The sequence below is a fragment of the Podarcis bocagei genome (assembly GCF_964188305.1).
Source record: "Podarcis bocagei genome assembly, chromosome: 3".
NCBI lineage: Eukaryota > Metazoa > Chordata > Lepidosauria > Squamata > Lacertidae > Podarcis > Podarcis bocagei.
The window spans coordinates 31,622,272-31,641,088 of record NC_138127.1 but is presented as its reverse complement, the minus strand read 5'-3'; the positions used below and the strand labels follow the sequence as shown (position 1 = coordinate 31,641,088).

The 18,817-nt window shown below is 38.2% G+C and overlaps 1 protein-coding gene across 2 annotated transcripts in view; it reads right to left on the bottom strand.

Moving 5' to 3' along the window:
• Positions 1-3,592: 3,592 nt before the first annotated feature.
• Positions 3,593-18,817, bottom strand: part of FUT9 (fucosyltransferase 9) — a 56,186-nt gene continuing 40,961 nt past the window's right edge. For both annotated transcript variants that reach the window (XM_081186649.1, XM_081186650.1), the window contains exon 2: positions 3,593-14,956. In XM_081186649.1, coding sequence (XP_081042775.1) covers positions 13,872-14,956 — 1,085 coding nt within the window. In that variant the 3' untranslated portion in view covers positions 3,593-13,871. The remainder of the gene's footprint in view (positions 14,957-18,817) is intronic.

Sequence of the window (18,817 nt, the reverse complement as noted above, 5' to 3'; positions counted from 1 at the left end):
GTGACCCGTATCATGGGGCCTGCCCATATAGTTTCAGTTACACACAGCAGTTACACACGTACCACAGGGAAGCATCACTAGTGGTATGTGTGAAGAGAAGGCACAGAATGAGCATAGCATGAAGTGGCTCCTTTGTAGAACAGGTGCAGCTGGCAGGAAAATGATGCCTATTATAAGGAAACAATGACGGATTCAACAATCAGAGGTTCAGTCGGGTGTAATTATAATGAGTTGGTTTTAATATACCATGAGAGAGGTATACAATATTTTATGGCTATGGTGGATTAGGTAGGGAGTTCTCTTTGGGAAACACATTAGAAAATAGGATGCACTCTCAGGCAACAGATCAATAAACATAATTAGCTGCACAAAAGATTAACACAAATTATTTAAAAAGTATTATTGAAATTCTGTTTGGGAACAGTGTAATGTGATGTATGTTAGCGAGCACAGCAATATAGGAACAATGTAATCAAGAATGCCTTTGTGCTGAAATCATTGTACGTCTTGGAGAATTTTAATTACCGTGTTAATAAGATATGCTGAAGAAAGCGGTGTGATTTATTATTGCCTTATTTATTAATTTATAAAAGTTCTCTGGGCGGTTTACAATAAAAGTTTGACAGTTACATACAAAATTAAAGCCATAAAACCTAAATGCAACTTAAAACTAGCAGCAGAGGATGGAACAGTGTAATAAAGCTCACAGCAGCACCAAAACATTTCTGAGGTCTTAAAACACAAGGAACAATGAATTCAAAATGCAAAAAGATGAAAAATCCTGAGAAAATCAGAAAAATGATCTTCACTTAACATCAAAGATATCAGGGCATAAGCCTCTAGTGAGCCTGTCTGGGGAGAGCATTGCATAGCATGGGCACCATTCCTGAAAAGGCCTTCTGCCTTACACAAGGTTTTTCAGCAGTGTCATGTTTCTTATGTGCTAACAAAGAAAGCCTTGATTCTTGGGGCTTACTTGTTCATGTCTTTCTACAGTTCTGATCTTCTCTCTTGTTTCTACAAAGGCCATTGGACGAAGCTTACAAACTAAGGGTTTTATTCAGTGTTGGTTATACTAAGAAATTATTTGAAATTCATGAACAAGGCCAATTTAGGTCCATTGATTTCAGTGGGCCTACTTTGAGTAAGGGATTATCCACACTTACCTTTCCTCTGTGCTTTCCAGCCACCCTTTAAAGATCCATGTCCAAGTACTCTTCCCCCATGAAAACCTGCTCTTTAAAGCTGAATCAGAACTCAAGCCAACTTTATGAATCCAATGCACAGCCTTAGCTTCTACAAATAACCTCACACACATCTCTCAATTCAGGTAAACAAGAGACACTATCACAATTCAAAGATGCATCCCAGCCAGGTGAAAGTACTTGAGGGGGGTGTAGAGCAGGGCTGATGGAGGAATATGGTATGGGAAGGTATGTCCCATAGCTGTCAACTTTCAGATTTGAAAATAAGGGATCAGCAGCCTCGAAAATAAGGGCTCAGCAGCCTCACCTGTCCCGGGGACAGTCTACAGGATATCTAACAATCCAGGATAGCAGTGGGAAGCAGCGGGAAACGGCGCTGGAATAAGGGAATTTTCTGCAAAAAAAGGGAAGGTTGACAGCTATGGTATGGCCTAGTGTTGCCTTGGGGTAACACATCAGGAGGAAAGCAGGTCTCTCATACACAACACTCCTTTGCTACTACAAAACAAGAATGGAAAAAGAAACTAACTCCAGAGCTCTGCAGCATGCAAACCCGAGGCACTTAAGAGGTCCAAAAAGTATTACCTTGAAACTCAGTGCCCCTGGCATACATAACACCTAGGGCATCCTTTGTCAACTGGTGTCCTCCATCTGTTTGGGCTACAACTCCCATCAGCACACTGTGCTGACTATGGATGATGTGGCAAAGGCTGGTCTGGGGAGTGTCCTGAGGGCTGGAATGCTGCATTTGTCCAGTGCTCCTGAGGTTTCCTAGCCTATTTGGACTTTAGGAATAACCCCCCACTGGTTTGTCTGTGTCTAGATCACATGTTCTTATGAACACTCTTTTCATCTTTATAGCCTGCAAAGCTGCAGTGGGAATAGAATATCTCCTCAAAGATTAAGGTTGTTTTTACCATTTTTCTAAGAGGCTCTGAGTAATAATGTTAAGTGATATTGCTTTCAAAGCATACGGGTTTGTATCAAACAAATAGCAGATAAGAACATCTCCTTACATGCAGAGCAAAAGATAATTTGGCAGAGGAGGCTGACTTTTGATGACGGCCTGAATTTTTAGCTTACAGTCATTTAGGAAGAAGAGGTTGAAAGAATGATGCACTCTGACCAAATTAATTTATGTTTGAGTTCCCACCTCATTCCAGATCTCAAGGTCTGGCTGGTGTGACAGACTGGCTTCAGGTACTGACTCTCAAGACAAAGGCTTTCTGCCTCAGTAGAATCCAGGAGGGAATGGGAGAAGGAGAGCACAGCTTAAGTTCATACTCTCCAACATGCCCCAGAGGAAAATTGGGACCCATGTCTTTTGGGGCCGTGACCCCACAGGAACTAGGTGACTCACATAAGAGCATAGCACCCAAAAATGTATGTCTTTCGTGGCTATGATTTTGTGGGAGCCAGGTGACTCATGTGAGAAGATGACTTCCCAAAATGGGATGTATCACTTAAATTGGGACAGTTGAGGGGTATATAAGTTGCTTTTGGGACTTGTCTATTGGGGAGAAAGTGAATTAGGCTGAAATAGAGGACCTAGGTGATTTGCTCTAAGCCTGTCTTTATCAGATATATAGTTGTCCTATCCTTTAAATGACCCTAGGGTTCTGGATAGGGCTGGCCCAAAAAAGCACAGAGGAATTAAAACATGTTTCACCCACACTGCTGTTTTCTGTTTGAATGCTTCTTCTTTCAAGAGATGCAAAATCACTTTGGTAGACTGGACAATCAGAGCTCTGACTGTATGAAGCTAACAACTTTTAAAAAAGGTGAATTTGGGGGAATCAAAATGGCTGCTGATAAATTATAGCTCTATTCAGATCACATATAGAACATTTCCACTGAAAACATTGGACACAAAAAGCAATCTTTATTTCAAATCAAGTGAGATTTGGATCAGAATCACAGGCAGAGATCTCTAAATCAAACACAAAGGAAAAAGTACTTTTAAATTGTGTCTTTTATTTTAAATATACCTATTACAACAACTTTATACACATATTGATAGCTATTTACATATCCAGTGTTTATCATTTTCTGGGGAGAATTTCTGTGCTAATCTTTTAAAAAATCAATGAAGTGCTTGAAAACTTGCGGAAAATAAAATTCCACACAGCATTGAAGTCTTTATTACAGTTCCAGTTCCCTGGCATTCCACAAAAGGGAGTTTTGCAGACTGTCACATGTAATATGTTTTCATAAACAGAACCACAGATAATCAGACACACAGAAATTCACAACATAAAGGAGGAGGGGGAAATGCAACCACATATTTATACTTCCACATATTAAGGTGGCAAAATAGTAATCCAAACAATAGGAAACCTGGCTTTATTTGAGGTTACACTTGGGAGCACAAAGAGGAAACCTTCAACTTGTAATTAATATAAAAGTATACACATATTTTTTACAAGGCCGTTTGTCCTTTCATGGCTTCTTAAAATGTATATTTTAGAAGTGAGCTATAATTTCCCACTGCAGTTTATATCACTGTTGGATATTTCCCTATATTTATGTACAATAAATGATATGATAAACACAATGGTCCAAGTGTCTGGAATAATAAAGCAGTCCTGCTTTAATATTATTATGCAAGTAAATGGAAACTTGGCTTCTGAATTGCTGGGTGTGGGAGGAAATACAAAAAGGGAACAACCCCTTTCTGCAAGGCTAGAGTAGTTCACCCAACCAGAAAACTGAACCATGCTTCTGAACTCCCTATGAATTTGGTTGTTAATACTGAAAGTACTTGCTTTTCCCAAAATCCTGTTTTACAAACTCATACCCATGTGATGTGGGAGCTGCTTCGCTCTCTGTGGGTGAATAAGCCATACCCTCTTTCATTTCCCAGCAACCAGGATATTACATTGTCATGACTGGGTAAATTCTTCAGTTTGCACATGCTACAGCGGCCTTTTCCCTCTTGACAAAACCATGTGGAGTTCAATCATTGCTTTTGATAGTATGCAATTTAAAGAGTTATGGTGCAGCAAACAAGACTGCTCACTATTGTTTTCAGCTCTCTTCCAGCTCCCACCGGATAATCAGTTATTGATAATTTAACCAACACATATTTATTAAATGTCAACATTATTCACTATCAGAATGAAAGAACAGCAAGACTAATAGCACCCTTTTTCATTTTGTAAGACATTTCAAGTAATTTGGCAAGCTAGTGATTGCGTAATTCAAAAGCATCTTGGCTCACAGTTTCAAATGCTGATCTGTATCTTAAGATATTCTGTAGCAACGTGCTATTCTACATCAATGTTAGCTAAGGGTTATATATTTCACAGACATGGAAAAATACAAAAATAAGTAGAAAAAGTGATTTATGAAAGTAGCCAATATAAAAATTAAAACAATCCATTGGTGTGTTGGGTGTGGTCATTGTTGCTTGAGTCAAAATAGTTAATTATACATCACATTAACACTCAGAAAAACAAGATAATTAGATAAAGTAAGCAAAATATTTTACATACTGTACATTTGGCATGTTTTAGATTTTTAAAGTTTTTTACAAAGTAGTGCAAAATTACAGTGCATTAATACAAGATATAAGAAGTCCTATATAACAAATATTTTCCCCATTTTTAACCTTTGTGCTCATTCACTGGAAACAAGTTTGCACATTAAGACTAACAGCACAAACCTATGCATGTTTACGAAAAAGTGAATCCTGTCGAGTTCAGTAAGTTCTAAGTAAATATGCATAGGTTTACAGCAGTTGTCACAGAGAACATCCATTAATTGGCCCTTGAAATATTTAAAATGTGTGAAAGGATGTAACATTTCAATATTGACTTTCTGGTTGCATGTTGACATAATACAGAAACATTGGAATGGCCCAGCAATTCCTTCTGCAATCCATGTCAGAGAATAACAAAGGAAGTCCCCCCCCCCCAATTTGCTATTGAAGGCTTGATGGATTTTCCATTGGGTTTACTAAAGGTGTTGCCTTCACCCATTTGTAAGTGCTCCTGACATTTGCATTCGTTTGCCTCCCTTGGATTAAAAATTGATCATTTTTTCTTTTATTGTCTAGAAAAGTAAGTTGGAGGTTTAACTTGTAGAATTAATCACAAGAAGCATGATCAACCAGAAATTAAGAACTTTTAAGTCTCTCTCATTTCAGTAGTAGAATTATGCCAGTACTAATATTGGCTCAGTCACTGTCAAAATCCTTTGCGTACATCTAATACATAGTGAATGATTTCACTGACTAAAACTACTTAAACCTCTGCACTTTAAAAATTGCCAATGCTGCTAATAACATCCTTAGGAAAGCTCATGTTTTCGCAATTCATTCTTACTACACTGTGTTACTCCAGGATGAAAAAATTATGGCTGTGATATAAAAAGACCAATGTGCATGGACTTGAGAGAAGACGTTTTAGGGTAAGTGAGAGACAAAACGTGGTGTAAAGGGGAAGTGAAAAATCTCCATGAGCAGAAGACCATGGGTAGCTTTTCAGACCCTAGTTTATGGTCTTCCAAAAATGGGATACTTGGTTGAAAGTAGGAAAGCTGCCAGCAGTATGTTATAGTACACATTCTCCATTTTTGGAACACATGCTCAGTGTGTATAATATATATCCCCCATTTAAATACATTTTTTGGCATGTGCAATAGTGATTCTGATATGCTTCAATTAACACTATAGTGTTAATTCTGATCTGCTCACTTATATCTGTGCATCCAAAACAAGTGTATGGCCCTTCTGATTGCCCTCAGTGAATGAACAGTTTGCAATCAGATCTTTAGCCACTAAAGACTGAAGTGATATATTTATAGTTCACATTAAACAGCTATCAAAACCATTTTGGTTTCAATTGGATTATCAGCCAAAAAACAAAAGGCTTTGTATAGCTTTGTCACGTCACTATGCTGACCGCCTCTCCATGACTACACGCAAATGGTACTTTGAGTTAGCTGTAAAAAAAGAATAAAGGGACACAAGCTCCCAATGAATTTCATATAACATAATGAAAAGAACGTATGATAGCTTGAAGGAGGCTGTTTTCCTGAGGAATTATTTCTATAGGAACACATATTGTGTAAAGTCATGCTTTAAAATTGTCCTAAAATTATCCTAAAATTGTCCATGTGAGCATTCAATACCGGTTGCACCACTTAAAGGCAATTTAGGATTACAGGTTTAAAGGTTGTATGGGGAAAGTAGTCCTCTTGAAAGCACAAATTCAAAGCCCGTAATAGAAGGAAAAATTAAGTCGTATGAAGATTTTGTTAGGAAAATAAAAAAGGAGTGATTCTCTTATTTTGATTGACACACTAGATAAATTAATGGAGAAGTGCTTGAGGAAAGAAACAGAATTTAAGAATATTAATGATGAGTATAAATAAAGGCATGTTATCTACAGTATATCAGATACTGATAGAAAGTAGAAGTTTAAAAGAAGAATTGCTCAGGATGGAACAAGAATAGGAATATAATGGATAACATTTTGTGGTATTTATGGACAAAAGGAATGAAAATGTCACACTGCATTAAGCCTAACTGAAGAAGTGTTTATATAATGCCATTTAACTCCATGGCATCTGACTCCATAGAGGCTAAAATAAATGTATTCAAATATATCTGCTACCTGTTGGCACTGTGGTTGTATAGTAGAAAGTGTAGTTCGAAAAGTTGTGCTTAGGACAACTGATTTAACATCTCCTAATGGATAGCAGTGTTTTAATAATCCAATATTGGTGGGAAAGGAGGTTTCCATCAATAAAGCAGTAGAAGAAAAATGATGGTTATTATTAAGTTGTTTAAAACTCATATATGCATTGCAATACAGTGAAGGTAAAATTTAATATATTCGAAATGTTGAGATTATATATGTTGGTTTTTTCCAAAACAGGAAAAATAATGATTTAAAAATGTGTAATCGAGTTAAGATGATGGCATACTGTGGTACCCCAGTGAATACCTGGTTCAGATATAACAACCTAGGATATCAAAGCATGGTTTCATCCCAGCTTGTTTTAGCTGCTCATAATACAACAGTTCCTACCTCAGAATAGGGTTTTGATTGAATTAAATACATGGTGCTCTATATCACCATAACATGATATCATTTTACAATTGTAGTTTATGGATTTGTGGTTTATTTCTTGGATGAAAACTTGAATAGGTGAAAGGAAAGGAAAAAGGTGATAGAAAATATTCCAGTAAAATGCAACTGGCAGATGAAAAAGGTAGTTGGAAGTGAAGCAGGAGCCTCACATATGGAACAGGATTAGCCCTACCATGTAAATGAAGAACCCCTAATGAAGAATCCCCAAACCTTAAAAACAAATCTCTTTAGAATAGTTTCCTTGGGACTGAACTAGATTTTTCAGAAGATCTGCAGCTACCACAACTGTACATCTCTTCCCCCTCTTGCTCATATGTCATTGTTAAAACACCTGTGAGTTCCTAGAAGAGCATGCTGAGTGAAGAGGTGGATTGTTTCATCTGGCAAGCCAAAATGTTTACACTGACAAGAATGATCAAAAGAGCATGCAATTGAATTCCTCCCGCATATGATAATAATAATAATTATTATAGTGTTATTTGCTCCCTAGGAGGGGTGCTCTGTGGGATTTTTGTTTTCACATCAACTGCCAAGATGGGTACTATGCACCTATGGGTGGGGAGGACATTTCCAGTTCTGATAAAGTATTTTGGGCCAGCCATGCTTCTAATTACACAGTGAAACTATGTCACAGCAGGCACTGGATCTAGATAAGGAAGAAAGGGTAGAAGCTGTGTCAGGAAATTATCAACACACTTGAAAAATTGCCTTAGATGCCAGCATCCTTCAGAGTTGAGATTGGTCTGCTGTAGTTTCACGCATTCCAGCAATCAACAGAGTGTTGAAATTAGCATAATTGTAACATGTGTTACCTTGTCCATCATAACTTACAACTGAAGTTTTTGCTGGGCCTGTTTTTGCTGGTCTTCAGAGAACTAGAGTGACATCACAAGCAGGACTTCCATTCCTCTCATCACCCTTGCACCCCACAAATCTGCTCTGGAGAGTTCCCCTAACCCTCTGTAGCAGATTTAGGGGGCATGCATGGGCTTGCAGGGAGAGGGGGATTTGTTCAAGCTGTGATATCTGCTCTTAGGTTTTTGCTATTTGTTTTGATTTTATGCTATGCACCAGAAAGGTAGAGCCTGTAGGCAATTATACAACTTCAAACCTACTTTAACATTTTGAACAAGCAAAAGGAATCCATCTAGTTTATCAATTCAAATATATGTTCTTCAGTACAAGACAGAATCAGTTGCCATTGAAAACAATACAATGCCAATATGACTCAAAAGGAGAGAGCTCAGGTTCTAAATTACTTCGACATGGTGTGCTCTTTTGGATTCATTTCCCCAATACAAAATAACACAGATTTGATAATACAACCTTCAGTTTGCTTTGCAGCATATTGCTTTCCAAAAAGCAAAACAAAACACATAAAACATACAGACATTGCCCATATATTTGATTACACACATACACATTCAAAGAAAATTTGCCCTAAGGACTGAGAACAATGTTTCACTCACAGGACAGGGCTTTTCAACTCCAACCTCCTCACTCCAGCTTCCAGCACCACTGAAAGCCAATTTTGAGGTTTGTGAATGCTGTGGAATATGGCACAGGACACAGTGCATGGAGCAGGGAATCTACATAAATCATGGGTCTCCCTTATGTGAGCAGAAATGCCATTCAGCTCACAGTAGCTACCTCTGAATCCAAGCCAGGATTTCCCTTTTAGATAACGAAGGTTAAGATTTCATTCTATCACATTCATGCACATTATCAGTTTTCTCTTGTAGTGTAACAATGTTAATGCTGGTGAACAGCGGAGATTCACAGTTTCCCGCAATAGAGCTTTTTTTTTGAAACAGTGGTAATACCTACACAGATGATACAAATGTGTGTGTGCATAGGGGAAGTATCAAAGTTTCACTTGGAAATAAAGGTGTCAGCTTCCCCCTCTAATTTAATAGCTTTTTGTTCTTAAATGTCACATTTTCCAAACTTTTGAAGATACTGCCCTGATAAAGAGTTCCATGCTTCCTGTAGTGCAGGAATTCCCAAACTGTGGTCCGTAGACTCCTAGTGGTCTGCGACCTTCACTTGGGTAGTCTGTAGCATGCCCACATTGAATATTCATACTGATTTTTAATTGTATTTTTGTTGCTTCTTTTATTTTTATTGTATGGAATGCAAACTGTAATAAAATAAAATACAATAGAAGCAATAAAATGCAATTAAAAATCAAAGAGCACCTAGCACAGCATGGCACAATGGCTACAACAGATAGAAAAATCATTAAGTAGTCTGCTAAGACAATCTGCAACTTTTAAGTCTTCTGTGGGAAAACAAGTTTGGGAACTACTGCTGTAGCATACAAACAGAGCTCTAATGAACAGAATGCTTCCTCATTCAGAAAAGAACACTGAGATCTGTTTCCTCCATTGAAATAAATGGGGAAGCTGTTGCAGCCATGTCTTATCACTTAGATATTAGGTAAACAATTACCAGAAAATGGAAAAGATTGATGCATTATAGAACCATTTGCCTAAATGCTCTGGGGAACATGCAAATCATTTTGAAAGTCCAAAGTTCATACAAAAATGAGCTCAATTTACATACGATTAACAGACACAGAGTTTCATTGCAACCCCACGTTATATTTCAGATAACAAAGGTTCATTTATACAATACCTATCACTTAAAGATTATCCATTCTTCATTATCCTTATTGTCCAGAGGTCACATAAGAATAAAGCACTAAGGACATATTTACATAAGTTGCTAGACTGGGTATGGATGAAAATAAAACAAATACAGGGGAAAAGAATTTTGAATCACAGATAGAGTTATCACAATGCATAGTTGTACAAACACTGTAGCCCTATTTGGGTGCTCCCAATATTTGTTTAAAAAGAATGGGGCTATGTCTGCTGATCCTTCCCTTGCTGGTTATGCCCTGATACACTGTACGTAGAAAGGTGCCTGTTCTACGTACAGTATGTAGGGTTCTCCTGCAATGTGGAACCCAGATCTCCCCTCATCATGGGGAGAAACCATGTGTGTAGAGGGTGTGTCCTCCGCAGACATGCTCTCACATGCATGCATGGTAAAGGGCAAGGACACGATAGGAGGATTTGAAGCTAGCTCTTCCTCTCATATGATTGCTAATTTTGTTGATGGGCAGACATCAAATAGGGCTTGACAGAAAATGAATTCCAAATGTTTGCCCCCAAAACTCTTTTTTTTTTTTTTTGCTGAGAAATATGAGAAAGGTAATGCTTCATTTTGAATTCTACTGACTAGTACTGTAAACGTATCACATACTGAAATGTGAGCCTTAGAGTTCCAAGCACAACTTTTGTGCACAAAGACATATTAGTTTCGTAGATGGGTGCAGGTTCAAATTCAAATGCTTTGTATCATCTTGTAGTTGTGCATTAAAAAAAAAAAGATTTGTTTCTGAGTTGTTCTGTGCACCTTTTCAATCTGATTTCTGAGCAACTTTATATAAAATTGAGCTTTGTGTGCCCCATTCACTATCATGGGGAGTTTAAGAACAGCTATAACATTTTCTCCTTTCTCCCAAAGTAGATGGAATTTACAGGAACAGGAGCCCCAACCCAACCTCCCCCAAAGCAAAAAACCTCTTTGTACAATAGGATGGGCAGGGGGCCCTGCTGAGCACCAAGAGTGTGTGTGTCTGAGGGCACCACACCAGGGACCCCTGTTCTAATACCTACAATTTTTTCCTTTTTAATAAAATACATTTAAGCAAACAGCTTAGTCGTTCTCTCAGGGGAAGTGTCCACTTTCCGTGCCTAAAAGGCTGTTCTTTTTTATTGCATTGATTTAGTGTTAACGAAACCCTCGATTCATACATTCATAAAAGGACAGGAATAGATTTTAGCCACAAAGTACTGAGACAATGTAAAACCCTTTGAAACAGAAGGATGGGTGCTTCTCCCCAAACACATTAAGAAACACATGGATTGGACTTGCTATATATAGGTAGATCAATGTATCTTAGGGGCAAAAGTATTCTGCAAGTAGAAAGCCATCACCTAATATTCAATATCCTATGTGCCAACAGTCCACACAATGTGGGGCATTTATAAATTTGATCCAACTAAATCAAAATGTTCTATTGCCATTGCTCATCAAAATAAACCACCATTTTAATCAGGTTTCTGCTCACTGACAATAGTGGCCAATGTGGTGGGGCAGTGCCACAGATTTGCATCCAAACACCAGTGTTGCTACAGGTTACTTGGCTAGTGCTGGGGCAGGGACGGAGCAAGGTTAGGGCTGTGCAGGTGTGCTGGTGGAAGTGCTGGATTGGCTCTGCCAGCCCCTATCTTCCCACTGCTCTGCCCCAGAGCTATTCAGGTAAGCTGCCTCACCTCACTGGCTGCTACTGCTCATTCCTTCTGAAAGTGTGGAGAACATGGAGCACCACATCTGTCATCAACTCCCAAACTGTATGCACAAGCCCTTCGGAAGATAATGAACACTGACAACTCTGAAGACATCGACAACCTTCTAGTCGCTGTCCTGCTTTCTCTTCTTTCACTTTCCCAACAGATGAAAGGTTCTGTCAGCCTTCATGATTCATTCTGCAGCCTTCTGTTGTACTGTGGTCTTGATAATCATGCTTTTATGTTTATTGTTAAAACATGAAGTAATCAAAAGCATTTGTATTCATCAACTTAGAAAGAAATATGAACTGAAATGTTTGCTTAGATCTCTGACCTTAAAATATTTGTGCCCCAATAAAAGGCTGCAGTATCATCACAACATAATGACATAGGGGAGGTGCATTAATATCACCACTGAGAAACTCTATTCTATGGGCTTAAATTCAAGCCCCAAACAGCTGTAGCCTGATCTAGCAATTTTCAAACATTTCCCACCAGTAAGTGTCCCAGTACTGTCTTAATTGTGCACACAGCTCAGGGATCACTTCTGAGACTGAATATTCCTATCATAGCAGCCTGCTAATGGCTGAATCATTGTCAGATGGTTACATCTGAGAAGTAGATAATTTGCAACTGTCAGAAATACAAGGCTAACAATAGAATTCTATGCACCCAGCTACTCAGAAGTCCCACTTAGTTCAGTGGTGATTACTCCCAGGTATAAGATTGTCACCTAACTGATAAATCTTTTACTCTTTTCAAGGCATTAGACAAAATATCTACCTACTGTTGAAACAGTGGTCCTATCAGATAAACAACAACAAAAAAGATTGCTTATTGCTTATGGGAGGGACCAAGCTCAGAAGTGGAGCATGAGCTTTGTTATGCAGAAGGCCCAGGCTGAACTGGTGGGATCTCCAGTTAAAAGCATCAGGTAGCAGTTGATGTGGAAATATTTCTGCATCCTGAAATGACGAACAGCCTCTGCTAGATGGACAAATAGTCTTACCTGGTATAAAGCTGCTTCCTTTGTCCCCAAATGGAAACAGACTTTCATTTGCTGCCTTCTGAATCTTCATTTCAACAAAGCACTCAGTTCGTATTTAATTCTGACTGTGTGGTTTCAAAGCATGCCACTTAATACTTCGCCAAGGATAGAAAATGTTCACTTTGTCAATCAACTAGCATTCTAGAGTAGATGGAGGAAAATGCACATTTTTTAAAAAAGTGTATTTGTTTACCAAGGCCAGATTTCAAATAATTAGGAAACTAGTTCCATGAGCTGAACGGGTCTTTAGACTTATTTTTACTCAGTAGAAGCCTTCCATGCTTCATAGAAAACTGCTTTTGGAACTGTACCTTGTACGCAGTATATAAAATGGCATAGAAGGTCACGTGTATTTCACTAAAGAGTTGAACTCACAAATATTTTTTCTTTGAATCCTATATTGAATCTTAGCTAGAAATTTTGATTTTTTTTCTAAGCCTGTTTTCTCCCAGAAAGAAACTATCTGAGCCAGTGTAAACACCATTACTCTATGTATTGGCCAGTGACTGCTGTATTACAAACAAATAAAAAATGGGGGGAGGTTTTAAAAAGAAATGGTAAACAATAAATTACTATTCAGTGCACATAACCAGCTATATACATAGCAGGATTTCCAACAAAATATAAATAAGATAGCATGCCAGTGGCTCAGGAGGAATAATTTGTGCAACCATGGTGCACCAGTTTCACATACAGATCTCTAATAAGTGTCCACATAAGTTACTTCTCAGGTTTTCTCAGTACACATTGCAAAAAATGATATTTGTGTTTGCATTTGATGAAAATATAACAAGAAGTCACCATAGCGCTGATTGCTTTAACAAAATAATTAAACTTCTGTTCAGGCTGCCAGCTCTTAATTCCTTTTCAAAGTCACATCTATATAAAATAAAATGATCAACTCTCCAAATAAGTCAACAACACAGAACATGGCCAATGTCCGTGACATCATTAGTCTTTTTTAATGAGATACCTTTCTGTGGAAAATAAGGAGAGTTTTGGATGAATGATCCAGAGATAGTGTAACTGGAATATGTTGTATCCAGGAAACAAAGATGTCACATATTCTGGAGGGATTCCCCCCACCATCTTCACTTGGAATAATGGTTTTGTTAGATTTTAAAAATATATATGTAAAGTGCAAGTAAGGGATAGGAGTTTAATTCCAAAACCATTTTTCTAAATTGCCAACCGACCTGTATTCCTGGTGTCTTTTTACATGGTCACAGGCAAGGCATGCATGTGATTCCCAAAATCGAGGAAGGTGCACTGAAAAATCCTTCCTCCAGTCGAAGTAGCTAACATACAGTTTATCATTTTTGTCGAGCAAAAGAAGATACTCTGAGAGGTCCCTTGGAGAGAGAAAATCCTCCACGTGAATGAAAGAACTAGCAGGGATGTAATTCTCATAGTTTTCTCTAGGAGGACCTAGAACGACTGGCACAGATCCAGCAAGAAAAGCATTGTAAAGCTTCTCCGTGATATAGTCTCTGTGGATAGAATTCTCAAAGGAAAGGTAAAACTTACAAGCGGAGATGGTTGGGATCAAATTTTTATCACTCACATAGTCTCCAAATGCTTGTCCATAGGTATGGATCTCAAGGTATTTGCTTAGTTCATTATAATATTTGACCCTAGCATGCTCTGGGTTCCAGTTACTCACCACCCAACACACCAGTCTTTCTTTATTCGGCATTTCAAATGGAAAGGAGCTTGTGCTAACTACCATAAAGCCATAAGGCACTTGAATGTCTGAATCTCGACGATAAGTGAGGGTCAAATTGAATAGATGCTCAATCCCACTCTTTTGTGGAGTGTGTGTTGGTGATTCCAAGTTCATCCAGATCCATTTTTGAAATGGCGGCCTAGGTTGCTGAGGTAAATTAGTCAGATCCCAACTGATATCTCTGTGGTGAATAAGAACGGCATGAGACTGGTTATATAGTGTGCGGTCTGTAGTCAGATGGCACCCATGGATGTTAAATGTTGGGCAGAATTTCAGATCAAATGTCTGGCCAAACGGCCATACCCATATCAGAATAGTTGTCTCATTGATATAATCATTTTTGGTGGAGAAGAAGTTCTTCATTTTTAGAACAGAGCTGGCTGATTCAATGGGACCAGATATCCAGCTGTTTGTCGGTTTGATATAAATAAGCAGACATGCCATGAAGCATCCCAGCACAATGAAGATAAACAGAAATGGCCGGAAAATTCCTTTGGGTGATGATGTCATAATTTGATCTGTGAAGGGAAGATGGAAATAGGAAGTCATCATCAAGCGTTAAATTATTGTAATGTTACCCCATGGTAACAATGTTATACATTATACATTATTGTTCCACTAAGTGGTGGAACAACACCATTTGAGAAAAATCTGCTTCAGGAATCCTATAAGTAAATAAATAGCTCACTGGTAGAGCAGTTGTTCTGCATGCAGGATTTCCCAAGTTGAGTCACCAATATTTCCTAAGGAGTTGTTGTTTTGTTGGCAAAATTTTCAAAATATCAGGAAAAAGCAGGTGAAACATTTGTTTGAGCTATATTTGTAATTGATACATCTCTTTCCATAAGTGTAAATCAATACTTCAAGGGACATTGGAATCTAATTTACATCTCATCTAAGTTACTGTTACTTCTTCCCATATTCCCCCTTGGATAGAGAATATGTCAGATGGATGGAGTGATATGCAAGGAAATCCTTTATCAAACATTATCTCCACAACCCCTCAATATGCCTGCAAGCAGCTGCCTTAGCAGAAATGAATTAAACTCTGCTAAAGTACCGTATTATTCGCCCCATAGGACACACTTTTCCCCCTCCAAAAATGAAGGGGAAATGTGTGTGCGTCTTATGGGGCGAATGCAGCCTTTCACTGAAGCCTGGAGAGTGAGAGGCGTCGGTGTGCACCGACCCCTCTCGCTCTCCAGGCTTCAAGAATCTATCCGCAAGCCTCGTGCGCCCGGCGGGAGGTCCCACCAGGCGCACAAGGCTTGCGGGCAGCAGCCTGCAGCCTGAAGCACGGGGCGCGCTGCGGAGCACGCCCCGTGCTTCGGGCAGATGTCTGCAGCCTGTTCTGGGGGCTGGGGTCGGGGGAAGCTCGGGCCTGGGGGGAAAATAATTTTTTCCCCTTTATTCCCCCCCCCCAAATCTAGGTGCATCCTATGGGGTGAAAAATATGGTAGATGGGTGGTTACATTTTTACATGTATTAAATATAATAGTAATAATAAGTTTAATATAATATTTTATGGAAAGATTTGAAGGAGAGTAAAATGACCTGATAGCAAATAAACAGTCTAATATTCTTTTTTCTTTTATTTATTTATTTCAGCAAAAAAACAGTCTTTGTGGCAGCTTAAAGACACAGTAAATTTTAGTCACAGTAAATTATTTTCCCAGGATACTCAAATCACAGTGATTGGGATTTTTATTAAAATCTTATTGCTTATGTTTGTTGCATTTTGTATGTTCTTTTGATACAGAAGATCAATTTAATTAATTAATAAATTCTACAGAAAGGTTTAGTTCAATTTATGGGGATTTCTATCAATAGCTCTTAGCTATGATAGGTACATGGAGTCTTTAATTCAGAATATGAGAGACAAGTCCGGTTGGCTGCTGTTGGAAAGAGATACTTGTTGCTTTGTGCAAAACTTTGCTCCTGGTTTCTATACCTTACTACCACCCTTAATGTCCCAAACAAATTTTGATTGCTGCAAACTGGGAGCCCCAGTGAATGCTAACTTTGCACACCCACCATCATGTTAAACTGTGAAAATTTCTATCATTGATGCAGGCCAACACAAGTTCTCATGGTTGTAATCCTCTTGCTAAGAATGAATCTCAATGAATGAAAAAAATGCCAAATTCCTCCACGAAGAGTTTCTGTCTTCTCTCATTCATCCTAACAGCATAAACATTTGTGTTTCTTATACAGTGTGAATCATATAAGATATGCTAGTTAAGTTATTGAATATTTATGTTTTCCCAAAAAGATAATACAATCTGAGTAAAAAAGGCAGAACTTCATTTTGTTCTGACTAATTATTTTTAATAAGACACTCTATAAATTTAGTAAAGTGTATTGATTGCTGGAGAAAAGGCAACCCAGAAGAAGAAAGAGAAAGAAAAATGTGTCTTTACATTCAGGAGAGAAAAGTCCCACAGAGAAAAATCAATAATGCTCTGTTATGAGAATGAGTCACACAAGTCAGATCATTCACTAGTGATTACAGTGAGAGAAATCAAACATTTGATTGAAGTCAATAGCATAGCTCTCATTGAATTTAATGGTGTTTGATTCCACCCAATAATGGTAGATTATGTCCAACAACTGTACATAAAGCTAAGTACCCCAACAGATCAAAGCAAACAAATATAATGAAAAGGTACCGCAGAAACCAGAAAACGAGAACATATAATATTAAATGTCTTTACAAACATTTCTATTGAAAACTATAATATGTAAGATCTTCCCCTCCCCCTTAAAAAATACTATGAAAATTTGATCTACATCATTGTTTAATACATAAGGTTTAATTTACAAGCCACCATCATCTGTAAGGAAGCTAACTAAAATTTTCCACATCAAATTATTTACTGCTCAGTAATACAGCTATTTTTATTGCAGCTCTTGAAAAACAAACAATGCATTTATGTTATGAGTGTATAACAGACAATTGCTTTTGATTTGCTTGAGAATGTAGATCTTGCAAATAACATCAATGAATGTTGCACTGACTGTAAATATGTGTGGAATAATCAAGTCCAAGGTAAGATTTCAATGGAAGCTGGAGCCAAACTAAATGGTTGGTGGTAGATACAGGGACAGGAAACACACATGTTGCGAGAGAAGTTGGGAAAAGGGTCGCAGGAGGAAAGAAGCATGAGAAAAGCTTTTCATGTTCTCAGCATCCATGGCCCAGTGCTACCTGCAGAGCACTCTCTTCTACTCTTACCTAACCCTCCCTCCAACCCAGCCTGGGGATATGGCTTTCCCTTCACCTTCAGACGCAAGGGATGTGTTGTTGTTGTTGTTTAGTCATTTAGTCGTGTCCGACTCTTCGTGACGCCATGGACCAGAGCACGCCAGGCACTTCTGTTTTCCACTGCTTCCTGCAGTTGGGTCAAACTCATGCTGGTAGCTTTGAGAACACTATCCAGCCATCTCGTCCTCTGTCATCCCCTTCTCCTTGTGCCCTCCATCTTTCCCAACATCAGGGTCTTTTCCAGGGAATCTTCTCTTCTCATGAGGTGGCCAAAGTATTGGAGCCTCAGCAAGGGATGTAGCTTCAATGTAACTACAGAATTAACTATGGGTCCTTTAATGATTGCAGACAGCTATCCATCATGGTTCTGGAAAAGAGGCTTAGGGATTCTATAGCAGACAGGGTAATGTGGGAATGTTTCCTAAAGGAAAAAAGTTTTGGGGGAAAACTTTCCCCTAAACGTTTTAAAGAGCAAAACAGATGGCTCAGCAGAGCTTCTATACTTCCAGTGTTCCAAAGATAGTAATACCTGACTGGAATTCTACATTATTTCAGATAACAAATAGAACAAAATGCTTTATCATCCAAATACGTTTTTTGGATGGATAATCCTTAGCTGATAAAGTTAAATGAAATGGAATAAATTCCAACTGTTCTGATACCAGCCTTGCAAACTGAACGTGCTTCTGTAGAAAAGTTCTAATACAATTTCAAAACCAGACTAAATATGATCAGTCTCCCATAAGTCAGTTGGAAAGGTACTTTAAATTTGAGTTTTGTGAAAGTCATGAATATGTAATTGGGAAACTGATGTTGTTTTACCACTCTAGCCATTTCTCCTTTTATTCCACCAGGATTACACACTGTTCCTTTCTTAGCTAAAATAGAGGGCTTTTCTTGGAAGGCATGGTGCCAAGGCAAATCTGTCATAAACTGTATTTTGTAATGTCATTTCTACAAATTCTAAGAATAATCAACACATTTCCATGGCAGTTATTTTTAGCACAAAGTTCTGATTAACCATTGTTGATTGAAGCAAGCCTACATCATAAACAAAGGTTTGAAGTTGGCACGCTTGAGTAAATTGTAGTTAAAACTAACCACAGTTTGGATA